Below are 17,398 nucleotides of genomic sequence, written 5' to 3'. Positions count from 1 at the left end.
CACGCGTGGTTTCGCGTAATTATCCAAGGACACCCGTCATTTTATAAATTGTTAAAACTATTGAACACAGGTAAAATTCAAAATTACATTTTCAGTTTCATGGTAAACGCTGCTTGAATAGTCGGTTATCCCGTGACCCTTAATATCTATTAATATCCTTCGGTATTTATCGGTAATATTCAATTCATTATATAAGAGTGGGACAGTCTTATTTTTCAAGCTTTTTTTTATATAGAATCCCTCATATTTATCATCATCAGTTACTGTTCAATCGCCATAATAACAGTCTGTGTTTTGAAATTCAACTACTGTATCTAAGCTTGACAGTGCAAAAAGGACAGTGTTGTTTTAATGTACTATTCTTCTAAATTCAATTACTTCTCGTTTATTTTAGATTAATTTTCAATAATCGGTCGTACCTCTATGATATAATGGGTAGTGTAAGTTCTTCAATTATTACATTTTTATTTCTGTATAGAAAAACAGTGGATATAGACAGCGTTTAGAAGGAATTCAGATTATGATGATATCATGTTATGAACACGTTTTTCGTGTTGAAATCTGCAATGGAGCACAGTTTCTGAAAATGTTTTTACTTTCAGAATATATTTATTATAGTGTGTCAGGTAACTTTCATTTTCTCTTTTATAATCATTTGTACAAATTAAAGTTAAACTTTTGACTGTTAAGCAAAAATGAATTGTATTTGGATTTTAAACTGTCATTGAACAGTTGGAATAGTATTATCAATTTCATTCTGTTTGAAACTCTGAATTTCATTCGCCAGATTTTAAGCAATTTAAAGCTCATTTGTATATATATATTTTTTTCTTCTCCAATTGCTCATTTATCATCCTCATCACTACTGAGCTGTCTTGCACTTAACTTGTTGAAGTGCGAATATGTGTATAACTAAATATTCTCAAATAGCATTTTGTGAATGGAATTCACAGGGTACTGAACCCAGTCTCTACACTCAAAGGGCGAACACTATTATAAATGTATTATGCTAACGCATAATAATGAGTTTAGTTTATTCGTTTAGTTTATACAGCATTTATTTTAGTTCGATTGTGTAGGAAGCTATAAGCTTAAAGACATACTTTCGAATCCGTTCCTGGAACTAACCAGTACTGAGCAATGAGTGTAAAGTTTCTTGCTCAAAGAAACAACGACTTGCCCCTGACGGAGAGTTTATTCGTTTATTTAAGTCTCTAATACAGTACATCAAATTCATATACATTTAAAATACATGTAAGACCAATCAAATGAGACTTTTAAGAGACATATGTAACCATTTTCACATATAACCTGGCTAAATACATATAAAACAGATAAGAAATAGAATATTCTTGTTAATCGTATTTATTTTAAAATGCTTTAAAGAAGTAAAAGAAAAAGGAGTGGAATAATTTGGCAATATACTCCACAATACAAAATGTTTGTAAAATAATGATAATATGTTTGATCAAATTAAGCAAATTTAGATTAAAAATGTATTTTAGCAATTGAGTAAAACCGTTTAATTTAAGATAATCAACAATTGATTTATAGGATTAAAATATTTTATGTTTCATCTACTTAAAATCAACTGTCTAAATTGTAATATCAGAAAGCAGGCATCTAATTACATCATCTTTAGTAAAGAGCAAATAAATTTCTGTTCCTCTGTCATGTTATGAAAATCATTATTTAACCTAGTCACTGTATAGATAACTCATTTCTTGTATCATCAAATAACGAAGACTTGAAACGGTATGAAACTTATCTCAAACTAAATTGACACAATACGGACAAAAGTGTGAATCTAAAGGTAAACCCTCATAATGACTAGTCTCGACTCTTAAAGGTGCCTCTCCCACTCTTAACTTGGCAAATGCTGTTCTGAGGCGATGTACACCTTTATTTATAATCTTACAATATATTTCTGTACACTAAACTTGTTTAAGTAACTTATATTTATTGTTACCTCTTCCACTATAACTAACATCCTTATTTATATTTTTTAACCATGTTATCTTAAAATTATTATTCAGGTAAATATGAACTTCATCATTTAAAGCTTTCTTGAATCTAAGTGATTGATGTATTCATCACCATTCATCTTTTAAAATTCTAATTTCTGCATCTGTAATTGGCGTCTGCGCCGAAGCGAGGCGCCCCTTTATGGAATGAAATCAGATTTTGTGAAAGGGCGACAGCAACTTCTCGAGCCTTTTAGTCGGTCATGATAAAAGCCGATCATTCCGATCGGTATGAGGCTGCTTGATTATTAATTTAAAGTGAAATGTTGCGATATGTACAATGAATAGCGAACTGGAGAATTTCGCAATGCAAATTCAAATGAAATAACCTTTTCCGTCAATAAATCGCGCTCTTCGTGGTTTTTTTATTGATCATTTTGTAGTTCGTTGTACATGTATCCGAAAGCTATAAATAGAATGATGAGTTGATGACCTAAGCATTCCGAAAATCTATTTATAAGAATAAGCAATATTATATCTTGAAAGATTAACCATAATTTACTGACTTTTTCCAGTTAAGTTTTGACTTATAATCATCGGTCAATATGACAATTGAATTCTTAAAATTTATTTTACAATTTAATAGATAAAGGGTAGAAAACGTAAAATCTCAGTATTGAAATAGCACATAAAACACAAAAAAGAAAAGAAAACAATATTCAAAAATCTGTATTTTTTTTATTAAAATAGATATTATAATTATTGTATAATAAACAATTATGCTCAACATGATCAACATGGTAATATAACCGGTGTCATATTTTTACTAAGTGTGAACAGATACCTTAAGAGGGGTCTTCGCTAATAGCATTAACATAATGAGGGACAATTACACAAGTGTGCTGTTGATCATACGTTACACATATGGATTATAAATGATTGTTTACATGTATATCCGTTGCTATTAATAATCACGATCATAAAGAAATAACAAGTAATATTCTAATCTCTAACATGCTAATCAAAGTTCATAATGGACAAAGTCTTTCGTCCGTTCATTGATAAGTGATATACAATTCTGGTAAAAACCAATTAACAATTGAAAAGTTGTCATCATAATTATGTCTACTAGTTCATCTTCACTTGCTGCGTTTCTTGCTTGGACGCCCTTTGATGCTTTGCATCAATGCTTTTCTTGTTACATACTGTATTGTATCCAAATGCTAATACACTCTTTTAGTTAATCTGTTATTATACATATAACTTATTCTCACAATAAAATTATTAACTTTTCTACTGTCTAGCAATTGGAGGTAACCATGTCTGCGCTATTTTGCGTGTACCGCCGTACCCCAAATAGCTGCGCCATATGCAATAACCGGCCATATAACGTTATCATATCACTTTGAAAATACATAATGTGGCATGAAATACGACGTCAGCTGAGTCATGGATTCGATTTCTATATGTTTGAGATAACAAGAGAACACACTAACCACTGGGCTATCGGGGAATTCGGTGAGATTGATCAGGTGGTAAAAGATTTAGACGATAAATAGTGTGCTTTTATATAAGAATTTCTTATTTCAATATTGATTATGAACAGATAATGAAAAGAATGACGAACACTTCAAACGGTATGCCTTTTGTTTTAATACATAATTAACCTTCATGCCTAGCGATTTTAAGAGAATTTACACCTCCATGCATCAATGCATATTGTGCATACAACAAACATTACTCCGGATATGACACTGATAATTTTGATCTGGTTAAAAAATAATTCTTTAATAAATAATAGTTTGTTCATAACGAACAAGTATAATGACAGGAATCTCCTGTTTGTTGGATAATAAAAGTATAACTATGTAAGAATGAAAGAAAATTATTTGACACAATTCATTTTGAAAACAATATGTTAAATTCAAGTATGTTTTGGTTAAATATAATAAAACCAACGGCTCCACAATCACGGGCTGTTTATACATTGTTTCATCTTGTTTAAAGGGATACTCAGGCAAATTAATGACAGAAATATTAAAATGATATTATGTACTCAAATCACGCTAAAATGGCATTTTCTAAGTCCCAGCATGAATTTCTGTATTAAATTTATATATGTTGGGTTTAAGTGTAAATATATCTACATATGTTGAACGAAATTTAGACCCCGACTGAATCCCAAAGTAGTTCTTAACAAGCCACGTGACTTGAACAAACCCTAGCAGTTAAAATAACAGATACTTTTGATATTGTATCATTGAAGCATGTCTTAGTCGTTCATTTGGCATGCTCTTTAATGTTTTTAGATTTCACTTTGACAACAATTTTTATTCTTTATAAGGCGAAAAGTTTTGTTCCTGTGACTGCCTAGTGTATTTTTGAGGACATTTACAGAATAATGAATGAAATGAAAATTGTGCCTGTGTCTCCCTTTAACATTGCATGAACCTTCAGATGAAGACACATTTAGACGCAAAATTGATTTCGGAAATAAAATTTTACTATTATACATAATTCAAATATGTTTGATTAAATATAAGATCGTACGCATGATTACTTCGGCGCGATATAATCATGCACTATTCTTCTAATACAAATAATACATTTTGGAAATATAAATAGCTCTTTCTGATAACCATTTATGTTTTAACCTACATTCAAACGCTTTGATTTATTAAGATAATGTTATTCTAAATTAAGGAGAAATGATACATCTACGATTGTATATTTACATCCCTGACAAAACATAACAAACACGCATAGCTTTTATCAATATTTAAAATCACAACTGTCTTAAACACTAAGTGAAAATACAATTAATATAACACATTAAAAAGTTCTAAAGCTTTTTAAAAATTATTTATCGGAACAAAACTTCAATTATTCATAGTGATGGTTGTCATGATATAAATCGCCGCAACACATTCATCCCTTTTAAAACATTTCAACTTGTAAGAAAATTAAGGAATTCTCACAAAAGTTATACCATTAGATGCGGAATTTATATTCAAATAAAATGGTATATAAATTAACTATTTTGGAGTGAATTTAAGACCGTACATGTGATTCAAACGGCACTACCCCTAACTATGTGATTATAACGCCGCCGCCGGATTACTTCTCAAAACTACAAGCGAAATATCATTCAGACTTTAAAGATTATTTAGTTCCAAGTCTTGTTGTCTAGTTGTGCTTTTCGTCAGTATTTCCAATTCTTTGATTTTTGTTAATGTAATGGCCCTTTATTTTTATCTTTAAATTTATCCGGACTACCTGTCTGATACCACATAAGCAATTACAATAAACTAGTATTTAGTATTATACATAACACAGCACGAAATGTATCAAATAGATGTTTTTGGAAAGTGTGGAATAGATAATCCGGTTTAACATATAATTGATGATAAATTGCCCTAGAACAAAATAATATCATTCACATATAAATGTTCATTCTAAATTACTTAACACCCTATCAATTTCTTTTAAATTAATATTTTGAAATAATATCCACATTTCTTTTGGTTTTATAATTTGTTTCGAATGTTGAACATTTCCTGATACCTACATGGTGATGATAATTTTTCTAAATTTTTAAGTTAATGACCGGTTACGTGAAGTCAATATGTGCCTTTTTAAAACTTTTAAAAGTATAATTTGTAAACTGTTAAACCAAACAATAATTAAACGATGTTACAAAAAGAAAGAAAATGTACTAAGTGAGTAAATGTAGTACCTCTATATATTCCACATCTTAAAATGTCCACAAAACAAACAGATCGCTACTGAAAAACGCTTGTATAATTAAAAGAACTATTGTGAATAAATCATTTTATCAATTTTTGATTCTATACTTTATACAACTGTATTTGTTTAAATATTAATTAAAACAAAGGAGTACCGTGGGATTGCCACTCGTATCAGTATATAAAATCTAAGGTGCCTTCAATGACACGCATGTCTAGATCTTTTTTAAAAAAAAATGACATACAAATATTCATTTTATTAAGTAAACAGTTAATAGCGAATATTATTCAGATAGTGACAAACCATTATAGAATATTAATAGGACGTTCACTGGTGCGTTGAGGGATGAAACATAGACTACTGGGGACATAGGACAATAAATTGAGTAAGAAATTATTCTACGATTTTACTCTGTTAGAACATTTACCTTTTTCTAGGGAAAAAAAAATAATGATTCTTTCGCCATATATATTCATTATTTTTAATTATATAGCAGAATTGCATACGGCGTAAATTAATAACTTGACTGTTAAATATAGTAATATTTTTAATAATATTATAAACATATCAGAAGAAATAAACAAATGTACGATCACTATAAACGTAAAGAAAATTTGAAATGCAAATCGCTTAATAATCCTTAGGGCGTATTGTATTGATTTTATTAAAATTCATAAATATTATTTTGACTAAATTTATTTTTATAACAATGAGTGAGCAAAAGTTCGGATCTGACGGTCTGATGATTTTACTTTATTTCTACATTAAGCCAACCGTCTTACTTTTGCTTACAAATCCAATATCGATAAATATTATTTCGTAAAGTAATAAATGCATGTCAAATATTTTGTAAGATACAAAAAGCCTGATGGATGCATAAACTCGTAATTCTTCTTTACTTTGGTTATATCATTTTATATGTACGAAAACATCTTGATTTTAATAACTTTAAGTGGCATTATGCCCATCAAAGTTCAAATAGTCAGTTAACCGGTAGATAAAATAATTGCGCCACGTTTTGTCATTATGTTGTTCAATTTGGTATTTAAATATATTGAAAATTAATTAATCATCCACAAACGTCATTATCTATGAATATCGTTTAAAATGTATTGACAAACTGCCTTGAAAGACATTTATTATCTTTTGTTTCAACATATTTTGAAACGTATCAAGTACCTTCAAACGCGTGCTTTAATAAACAAAAGACGGCGGAAAAGATTTAAGCGATTGTCGGTACATTTTATGGCTCATGTTTTAACTGGTAGATAGATATTTAATTTATGATAACAAAATACCATGTAAAATAGAACGAGTAGGTGATAGTCATGTCAACAGTGTTGATAATCACTTTCTTAAGGTAAGGGTTCAGTTTGAATTGTATAACATATTTCTACATTGTAAAGGAAATATTTGTTTGTACGACCATTGCCTTACAAAAAATCTAGTTTATACTTCAAAGTTATTAAAAAGGCAATGTTTTTACTAGTAGCCTTTGAATAATAAGCCTAAACTTAGTGTCGAAGCATAAAAATTCTATTTGCTATATCAAGTTAAATGACTTTGAATGAATAACTATACTTTTTAAGAAAATAGTTGTAAGTCCCCTAACGTTTAAATCGGATGGGTATTTAGGTTTACCCTCCGTCCGCCCGACTTACAATAAAGATAGAAAGTAGTTTTGAGATTATGCACGCCTTATTTTTTTTCCTTTTTTTTTTGTATTCCCGTTTTGAAAAAATGGGTTGCCAACAAACAGTCTTAAATTATGACTTACTTAGCAATATTAGTGATAACACTATATGTACTGAACATATTACTAATGAAGCTGAAAATATGGATAGAAATAAGTATGAAGAAAGGGAGTTAATTTGAGCTGCCCTTCTAACCCAGCAACGTCGATCATAGTAACATTTTAACACAGTTAAGTCATTTTCACTGTAAGTTCTTTTTTTCGTTAGGTGATTTCTTCAAATTTCAAGTACAAGTATATGTTTCAGATCATTATTTATCATATATGGCAAGGTTCACAATTTGAGCACCCAAGTTACCAGAATTTATTCCCTTGAACACAGAATTCTAATTTAAAAAAAGGTTATTTTTTCTACTTTGTCCACCAATTTCAACACAATTTTAGTCATAATATTATATCTAAGCCAACTATCCAGTCTTCTTGTAGAAAAGGGTAATAACTAATGTCTCAGATAGTGAATGACTCTTACCGAATCAGCGATAAGAGGCAAATGATGATGATAATGGTAATGATAATGTTAATGATTACGACTGTGACAATTATGATGCTGATGATGATTATACATACAAATATATGTTTCTGATCAACACCCACATCATAGATGGCAAGGTTCATAGCTGTAGCACCTTTTATAAAAACCATCATACTTGAACTATAATGTTTGGGAAAATAAATGTGTTTTTTTCTTTAAATACTTTTCTTCTTTAGGTATCTGCCACAAACTTAAAATATGTGATCCTTATCATTACTCACATCATGTGTCAGAAGATTCAATACTTTAGCTTGACTATATCTAGAATGATATCCCCATTAAACGTTTATTTTCTAGAAATTATTATGCCCAGACTTTTTAAATTCTTAATTCCCACATCATAATAATATGGCAAGGTTTATAAATCTAGCGCGTATGTTTCCAGAATTATAACCGATTAATAAATTTTAAAGTTTTCTTTTCTATTCTATAACTTTCTTTTTTTCAGGGATTTCCTTTATATTTTAAATATGATTTTGTGTCATATGTGATTACATTTAAAAATCCTGCTCCCGTGTTTCCAAAATAATTTTCATTTTGAACTTGAAATTCATTTAACAATTTTGTACTTCACTTGTCTTTTTTTTCACTTTTCTTCTTTGTTACTAAAATTGATATATAAGACTTTGATAAGTGTTCTCTGACATCACTCACATTCTGTATTGCAATGTTTTTAAGCCCAGCATCTTTATTTCAAGAGCTATCAAGAGAATTGTGCTTTGAAAATGTTATATTTTGGTTACTAGTACAACCAAGGATGTTTTAAGATTTGCCTTTTGTCTGTCGGCTTGTCTGTCTGTTCCCTCATATCACTTTTAAAAACTTTGAACTTTTCTAACAAATTTACATAAAATAGAGAAAAGTTTAAACAATGATTGTATATATTCATCCAGAGAAAATTGAATTTTTTGATGATCTGTTGTATATGCATAATTCCTTATTATGCATGAAAGCGTATTAGACATTACTGATACAAACAAACTAAGAACTCAAAATATTCAAGTATTCATTTTCCACAATGGCATAATTGCATGGTCATGACTCTTCAGAACGTTGCTGACACAATTCTTGTTGGGCTCCATCAGTTAAGGGACTTTTGTACTGTTTGCAATATTTTGATTATTGCTTGTTTCTAGTAGTCTTTGATGGAGGCAACTACAGCGCTTACATTTGAATGGTCATAATTATTAAAATGCATTTTGAATGAATTAATTCAGTTAGTGTGTAACTAACTGTTTGCAATGCTTTTTGTGAGTATTTGTTTAAAATACTTGGGGTGATACATTGAGATAATGTTTGTGTCACCTTTCTAGTGTACATGTAACCTCTGATACCCTTTCCAATTCAATTGTTTTCCCGTAGCAAGTAGGCGTGGGCGGTAGTCTGCACTTGACACTACCGTCCATCAATAGGCTCAATCAAACCAAGAATGCAACATTTTAAATTTTGCCATTTTGCCGTTTTGGACTTTCTTTGGGGATTACATTTGTAATTCTCTCTAGTTTGCAACAAAAAAATATACAGAGATACATGTATTAAGAAAGTCCAACAGAGCCAAATTTAAAATGCTTCAGGCTAGGGTTATGAAATCCTGCTTATGAACGACAGTAGTACTGTCCATGTCCACTGGCTTGTGTTTCAGTTGATAAGATCTATAAGTACTACATTACCTGTGTAATTAATCTTGAAAATATATACTGATACTTGTATTTTTTCAACTGCAAGTTATCCTATAATCTTGGTTAAGAAGTAAGGGACTTCAACTTTTTCAATCGTTTAAATATTTTCAAAATATTTTTATTGACTTCATAAATAAGAAAACCACATTGTTAATTTTTAAGAATGGGTACTGGCTATTCAAAAGACCGTCCGACGACCAATTTTAACAGACGAGATTCTAAAAGGAAAAGCAAGAAAAAAGAAAGAATGGAAATTCAAGAAGGCGAAACATTTAAGCAAGCGACGATTAAAGATAAATGCCTGAGAGATCTTGGGGTAAGTTCACATTTAACAATAAGTAGGCCTATATTTTTACTTAACTGCATTTGCTATAATAAACATGATTATATATAATGGCAAGGCTATGATTTATATATGAGTATTTGTGTTTAAGCTTTTATCATTGCATAAATAAGTAATAGGTTTATTCCCAGAGGAATTTTATACATTGGGTTTATTAAAATAATTCTTACTTTATATATCATTCTTCAAATAAAATATTAATCATCTGAAAGTAAAAATAAGGTTTGGTAAAAGAATGGTAAAAATGTTTCTTTAAAAAAGATCCAGCTTTATTTTTACAGGAAATTCTAGCTCAGCATGTAGATAAACTGAACAATAATGGCAAAACAACCGAGATAAAAAGCCTTCTTGACATATTAGAAGGTAAAGATCAAAATAATTTAAACATGCATTAGTGGTAAAACACAAATTTTATTTTAAGATAGTTACATAAAATGATTTAATCGGTTTTACCCAAATATCATGCGACTTATTTTCAACTTGTCTTTTGCCAACATTTTCAGATTTCTTAATTTAAAGCATTTTTAACATTTATAGTAAAATTCATTTTACCAGAGACCATAAAATTCAGGATCATTTGCAGAAAACAAACGTTTATTTTTAAAAATAGCTGACATATAATTTACAAGAGATTCTAAGACAGAGCTTTCTGAAACATCACAAGAAATACCTGTCAGGAGTAACACGAAAAAGTACTTTTAACACCAGCAAGTTGCTGTCGTTCCGTACTTGGATACACATACTTGAACCGCTTTAAGATGTCGAGTCAAAGAACTAAAGCTTCCATCTTCATTCAACGTATACTACGGTCTACAGTAGTAAATTTCTTATGCAACTCCAATAGGATCATACCGACAAGATTGGCATGGTTCATTTCAGACCTTATTGTATCAAAAAAAGGAACAAGGCAATATAAATTGAGAAACCTCGTCTTAAACAAGTCTGAAACATATACAATGATCATTGTTACTAGAATATCCTCCAACTTTATCATACACAACTTTTTCATAAATCTTAAAGATAACAGTAAGAACTGACAGCTTGTGATTCATTCATTCCTCTTTTGAGAGTGCCTCTTTTTCTATAGGGAACAACGTGGGGTTACTTAAGATAATCAAGAACAATACTTTGTACTAGGGATGTGTTTTAAAATTACTTTGTATCAGGGATATGTTTTAAATGGTTATGTACATATGTAATAAGTCTCACACATGCTATTACACGCTATCCGTAACTTTTTCACAGACAAACCTCAACAAAGCTTGTTCAGACAAGTTGAATGAAATTAACCAAGGTCAAAATTCAAAAATCAAAACTCTCATAGTACATTTGTTTACATTTTGAATATTCACTGGAATTAAATAAGTTCACCTTTTCGTTTTTATTTTTCATAAATACTGAGTAGAATTCGAGATTACAAAACAATAATATGGTAATACACATAATTTTGTCTAATATCTATAACATTGCTTTTATTTAGAACATAAAACTAAAGATATCAGTTACGACATGAACGGAGAAGTGACGGAGGCACAGCAATTCAGGGAAACAATAGAACGAATCGAAGTTGTATTAAAAGAATATAAGGTACTGATAAAGCTGTATTTAAGGTAATGATGAAATGGAACACAAAACATTAAATGTAGTATACACTTGATAGACCCAATAGCAGCACTTCTTTAATTATTTAAGATATTTCTGTCGTATAAATTATTTTTTCTTAAAATTTTTACTATGCAGTTACTTACATAGGAATTGAACTAGACCAAGAAACATGATTTTTTTCTTCTTGGAGTGAAATTGTCGTATATTGTTCTTTAAATTTCCTTTAAACTGTGAGCAAATTACGCCTAGGTTTTCATCATAAAATGAAGCAACTTTCACTTTACTGATAGTTCTTACGATGACGTAAAATGTGGCATAATTGTTTCAGTTTTTGCTCGTGTTCAGCGGTCCGATTATGATTATGAGTTTTCGTTACCGGACCCTTTCTGTTTTTATAGTTCACTCCGTCCCCTTTCTATGCTTTTCCAAGAGATTTGAAATATTTCTGCTCCACTTATCTGTATATTCTGACAGTGTGCACAATATCTATTAAAATAATTCTGTGAAACTGTAGTCAACAAAGTCTATCACTGAAACTATTGAGTGGTCATTGTAGCGGGTTTTTTTTTGTTGTTATTGCTTTTGGTTGTTGTTGTTGGTGTTGGTAGTGGGTTTTGTTTTTTTGTTGTTTTTTTTTTTTTCTTTTTTTGTGTTTTTTTTTAACGGAGATGTCACCTCAAATTGCCCAAAGAAGTGCAATGAATCAATATAAACTAGAAACGCGATTTTTTTAAACATTTCAAATAATAAGCAAATATACCTGAACAGTGCAAGAATCTCACAGAATAACTAAAGTTCAATTTTGATTTTCTTACTATACTTTTTCACCACTGCAGCTTGTATGATATCGGGAACAAATTTTTAAAGTAATCCGTCTGTCCGATGTCTTGCCCTGGACAGTGTAAAAAAAGTCTCTTTCTTTTTAAATAGACACTTTTCCATTATAGTTTATAGCGTGGTACGTGTTCTGATGAATCGAAGTCCTGCTTTAAGAGTACATTGTATTTGTTGACTGGATGGCGGCAAGAATTTTCATTTGAAATTAAAAGTAATGACTCTCTCTGAGAAGCTTGAGCTGCCCAATAGTAGTGTTTCGATCTGCTAATTACATATATGTCAATGAATTTCTTGTAATAATGTGTTGAATATAGAGTTATCCTGCCCGAACGATTGGAAATTGTTCTATTTTTCAATTTTCCATCGAAATTGCAGCCTCTTTAAAAAACTTCATCATTCTATTCTGTAAGAAATCAGACGCATTCTGGAATCAAAAGAGTTTATAAATCCGGGAAGTAAGGGGTCACAAGATTTAAGAAAGTTTCTTTTTTTTTCTTCAATAGCGTTATGTTTTAGTGTGTGGTGGGTATGGTTTTCCTTTCTTGGCGTTTATTTCGTGTATGAAACGCAGATAACGAGTTAAACTCTGCAAAATCATCCAAAATCTGGAAGCCAAGTTCTTTAACTGTTGCACCTCAGAGTTACGATAAATTGCCCAATCTTTCCAAACAACTATGATCCAGTTGTAATAAATCTATGTTGCTTTTGACAACATCCCATTCTTCTAAGCTTTAGTATTAGTTTTATTAGTTTAACATGAAACAGATCGACAAAAAAGATGCGGAGTGAACTATAAGTCTGTAGCTTATATTTTATTTCTTAGTCTTTCCCATTAGACTCAATGGTTTTACGAGAACTAAATACCAAATAAAAACACAAAAGCCGGTACAAATATCAATATGCAAAAATGTATTTGGGTAATTAACAACATAATTGACAGGAGGAAAAATGACTTGAATAAGAAACTATAAAACCTTATGACATATTTTAATACGATATTTCATAATTTTTTAATTGGTCAAATTATCGTAAATGGATAGCTTTTGCTTCAACTACCTTTAAAACAAGCGAAAAACAATTTGTTGTATCAGCAAATGGTAAATCATGATATTTTTGTTACATAGCGTATTAATGCTAGTTGATCATTTCTTCTTGCAAAAAGATCCATATCGAATGTGTGATATATAGATATTTGTTACTTTGATTGCTCATATTATATTTACATCGGATTTTTAAATGCATGGTCCTATTCAAATACTACAAATCAAAAAATGTAACGTGAAATTGTACATAAGTGTATTTAATTCATTTATCTTCAACTAAAGGGAAGGACCGATACGTATAAGATTTTCTTGCATTGATATCAATATCTAGTGCTAAAATGCATTAATATTGTGTACTTTTTTAATCATTTACAGTGGCTAACGTGGCCGAGTGGTTAAGGCCGTTGATTTCACCCACTCACCGATATTTCATGTGAAGAACTATCCAACAAGCTTATGGAAAGTCAGTGGTTCTACTCAAATGCCCGCTCGTGCCTGAAATAATGCATTGGGGCAAAGATGTATTCTTAACCAGTGTAGCGAAAACGTGTCTATGTGACCGTAAAAATAAACTCTGTATTTGTAAAATAAAAAAAAATCAACTTACCAAAACAGTAGCGTTTATAAGTCACTTTTTAAGTTAAATCAATATAGTGATCAATGAAATATTATATTAATAAAAACATTGATGAATTTTGAAATTGCTTATCAAAATCATTATAATGTTATCAATTTCACGAAATAATGCTTATATATTAATACTCTATCATAGGAATTTCCTCAGCGATTAAAAGATTCATTTAAAGGTGTGACAAAAGATATTTACTCGTGTGTAGCAGAAAATATGCAAGAACACAATCAACTGATAAACAGAAAGACCAGTATCAGAAGGAAAAATAGTCGAGCAAAAGAAATAAAACATCAAATTGGCGTTTCAGGTTTGTGATTTAACATTAACCAGGGACAAAATTATCTTAAAGCAATCAAGTATATGCGGAAAGAGTGTTTAAAGAATAAAAAATGGGTCAAAAATCATTCAAACACATCATTTGAACATAATCAGGATAGACATTTATAACCGAAAGATATGCAAAGATTGTTAAGTATAACACTCAGAAATAGATTGTTTTCAAAAATTTACATCGAAATATTGCAACTTAAATTGTACTCATCTCTATCATGTTAGTGACATAAACCAGAAAATTATCCTGGTGTGAGTGAACAACACTGTCATTGTTTAATATTAATCGCTGTCTCGCCAAATGACAAATACCCCCGAAACGTTTGTTAGTATTGCAGAAAGGAGTTATGAAAAGAAAAGAGAATAAAAGTAAATAATTGATAAATATTGTTCCTGTCAAATGTTGTGCTACTCATAGCAAACTTACCACATTTGGAAGTATGGATATGGATCCTGGACGCCACACCTGATCTAATGAACTAATGTGTACTTTCAACCTCTTACAGCGACCTTTAAGGTATTGAAATGTGCATAAGACGCGACACGTCTTCTCGGTGTAGCACATATTTTTGCCAAGATATATATTATTCTACAATGTACAACAAAGTCGCAGTCCGGACATGAATGAGTACCTTCAATTTCTTCTTGTGAAAATAGTACCTTCAAACTATATGTGTGAACTTCAAGTTAGAGGTGGGAACATTGGTCTTTGACGCGATACGTCGTCTTGATATGGAATAGAGAAAATAACAATCCCCAAAGAGAGCCCAAAAACTGCAAAATTGAAAATGTTGCAGGCTTGGTTTGCTTGAGTCTGTTCATAGTACTGTTAAGTGCAAAAAACGTCCAAGTCCCCTAGGACTGGCAAAAGCGAAATTCAACTGGTAAAACTTTATATTTTGGAACACAGATATGCCAGGTTAATTTAAATTGAATCCATGCATGAAAATGATAAAGTTCGGACACGAATGTGTGAACTTAAAATTACTAATTGTGAGAATGTGAAACTTTAAATTGTAAGTGTGGCCTTGACCTTTGAGGTAGGGACATTGGTCTTGGACGCGAAACATCATCCTTATGTGGTTGAGTTTATGACAAGTTGCTTTAAAATCTTTCAAAGTATGACGTTTACAGTCCAGACACGAAAGTTGTGTAAGTGACGACGCATAGACACGAACGGCGCGTTTAAATATACTGCCACTCGAGAGGCAAAACTACTTAACTAAATTTTAACTTAATCATGGACTAATCCAGTGATTTGATTTCACCTTCGTTAATACATTATTAGGTATAGATAATTCACTACTGTATTGTATGAACAAACATATAGTTCACACTACCCCTTCCTGTGCTTTTCATCTAATCATTGCCCAAAGATTTCCAATTTTTAGCTCCAATTATCTGTATACTTTTGACAATGTGAACAATATTTATTATTCAGAATAATTGAGTGAACAATGATGTAGTTAATTTGGAAGTTTCTGTGTACAATATTTATTGTTAAATTATTAAAATCATTTAATGAACTATTATGTGGTCAATATGGTAGTTTCCAAATATAAAGAATTAAGCTCCACCTACTGGAATGGTCGATTCTCATATGGTTCAAAAAATAAAATTTCAGTCAGATATTCATGTATGTGAAAAATTAAAAAGCTTTCTTGGTCATCCCCCACATACCTTACATTAATTATACATGTATAACACATTGTAATATTTACAAACAAAAGATCATCATATACCTTAAATTTTATCATATTAACATTATAATTAAAGCATACAAATAGTATATTTTACACATGTATGTAAGTAAACAAAAGAGAACCTAACATAAATATAGAATGTCAGTGTAATTTATTCGATTAATAATCTTACAATTTGCCATCTTTTAATTTCAGTGTCAGTCAAATTGGTATTTTTGTAAATAGTCCAGGCTAATTTAAGGCTATTTTTAAAGCCAATACATGTGGGTAACAATTTTTTTCTCTTAGACAAATATATGTATTTTTTTCAATTCTAAAAACAATATATCATATTCGAAGTCCTTATCTTCAGAACCTAAAATAAAAGATTTACAGTTGAAAATATTGTCAAAATTATGTATGTTACTTTGCAAATAGTGAAATAGAGACTGAATTTTTTGACATTCCCAAAATAAATGTATAAGTGTTTCTTCTTGACAGTTACAGAAAGTACACATTTCATTATCAACAATTTTCATTTTAAACAGCATTGAGTTTGTTGCTAAAGTTCTGTGAATTATTCTAGTCTGGAACCACTGAATGTATGAATCTTTGGTACATTTAAATACATAACTATATATCAATGGCCAGTTTATATTATTATCTATAAAGTATGTGTTCCATTTTTCCTTACTTGTTGGTACATCTGTATTTTTAACAAAAGTTCCATACAGGTATTTCTTATTGCTATTTGTAATAATAATAGGTTTGATAAAACAGTTTACAATAGGATATTGAACATTTAGCAAATCAGTATTAATGGTAATATTTAGCTTTAGCATGTAAGATTTTAATGTAGATATATCTATGTCCTATTGAAAAGCAATGGTTATAAAACAGTGGCATATGTAATATTTGTTCGAAGTTATCTATACAAAGTTTATCAACAAACATGTAAGCTTTCAAAACATCAATCCAGAAAGCATTCTTAATCTTATTATCAATTGACATACAATACATTTTTCCAAAATTAAAAACTTTATCAATATTAAACAATGAGTTCACAAACTTATAACATTTACTATCACAATTGCTAACATATCTTTTAAGCCATTTTATTTTTAAAGAATGAACATAACTACTAATATCTACCATGTTAAGACCACCTTCTTTGTATGTTTTAATGATTACAGATTGTTTAATTTTTGCCTTACCTTCCCATATGAAATCATAAAATAAATCATTAAGTGTT

General features: G+C 30.1%; 2 protein-coding genes across 3 annotated transcripts in view; one reads left to right on the top strand and one right to left on the bottom strand.

Annotated features, from left to right (window-relative positions):
- Nucleotides 1-5,823, bottom strand: part of LOC132752387 (uncharacterized) — a 28,566-nt gene extending 22,743 nt beyond the window's left edge. The window contains exon 1 of the mRNA XM_060742704.1: nt 5,701-5,823. The gene's annotated coding sequence lies outside the window, so the exon portion shown is untranslated. The remainder of the gene's footprint in view (nt 1-5,700) is intronic.
- LOC132752390 (uncharacterized) overlaps nt 1-17,398 on the top strand; it is an 81,134-nt gene that overhangs the window by 58,023 nt on the left and 5,713 nt on the right. The window contains exons 1-5 of one of the 2 annotated variants that reach the window (XM_060742711.1): nt 5,965-6,096; nt 9,838-9,991; nt 10,300-10,381; nt 11,499-11,605; nt 14,276-14,441. In XM_060742711.1, coding sequence (XP_060598694.1) covers nt 9,839-9,991; nt 10,300-10,381; nt 11,499-11,605; nt 14,276-14,441 — 508 coding nt within the window. In that variant the 5' untranslated portion in view covers nt 5,965-6,096; nt 9,838. Of the gene's footprint in view, nt 1-5,964; nt 6,097-9,837; nt 9,992-10,299; nt 10,382-11,498; nt 11,606-14,275; nt 14,442-17,398 lie in introns of those variants that run through there. The other variant, XM_060742710.1, reaches the window with a different exon arrangement.

The sequence above is a fragment of the Ruditapes philippinarum genome, unplaced genomic scaffold (assembly GCF_026571515.1).
Source record: "Ruditapes philippinarum isolate M1 unplaced genomic scaffold, ASM2657151v2 ctg239_1_1_1_1, whole genome shotgun sequence".
Classification (NCBI taxonomy): Eukaryota; Metazoa; Mollusca; class Bivalvia; order Venerida; family Veneridae; genus Ruditapes; species Ruditapes philippinarum.
The sequence above is the reverse complement of the archived record's forward strand: the minus strand, read 5'-3'. Positions and strand labels throughout refer to the sequence as shown.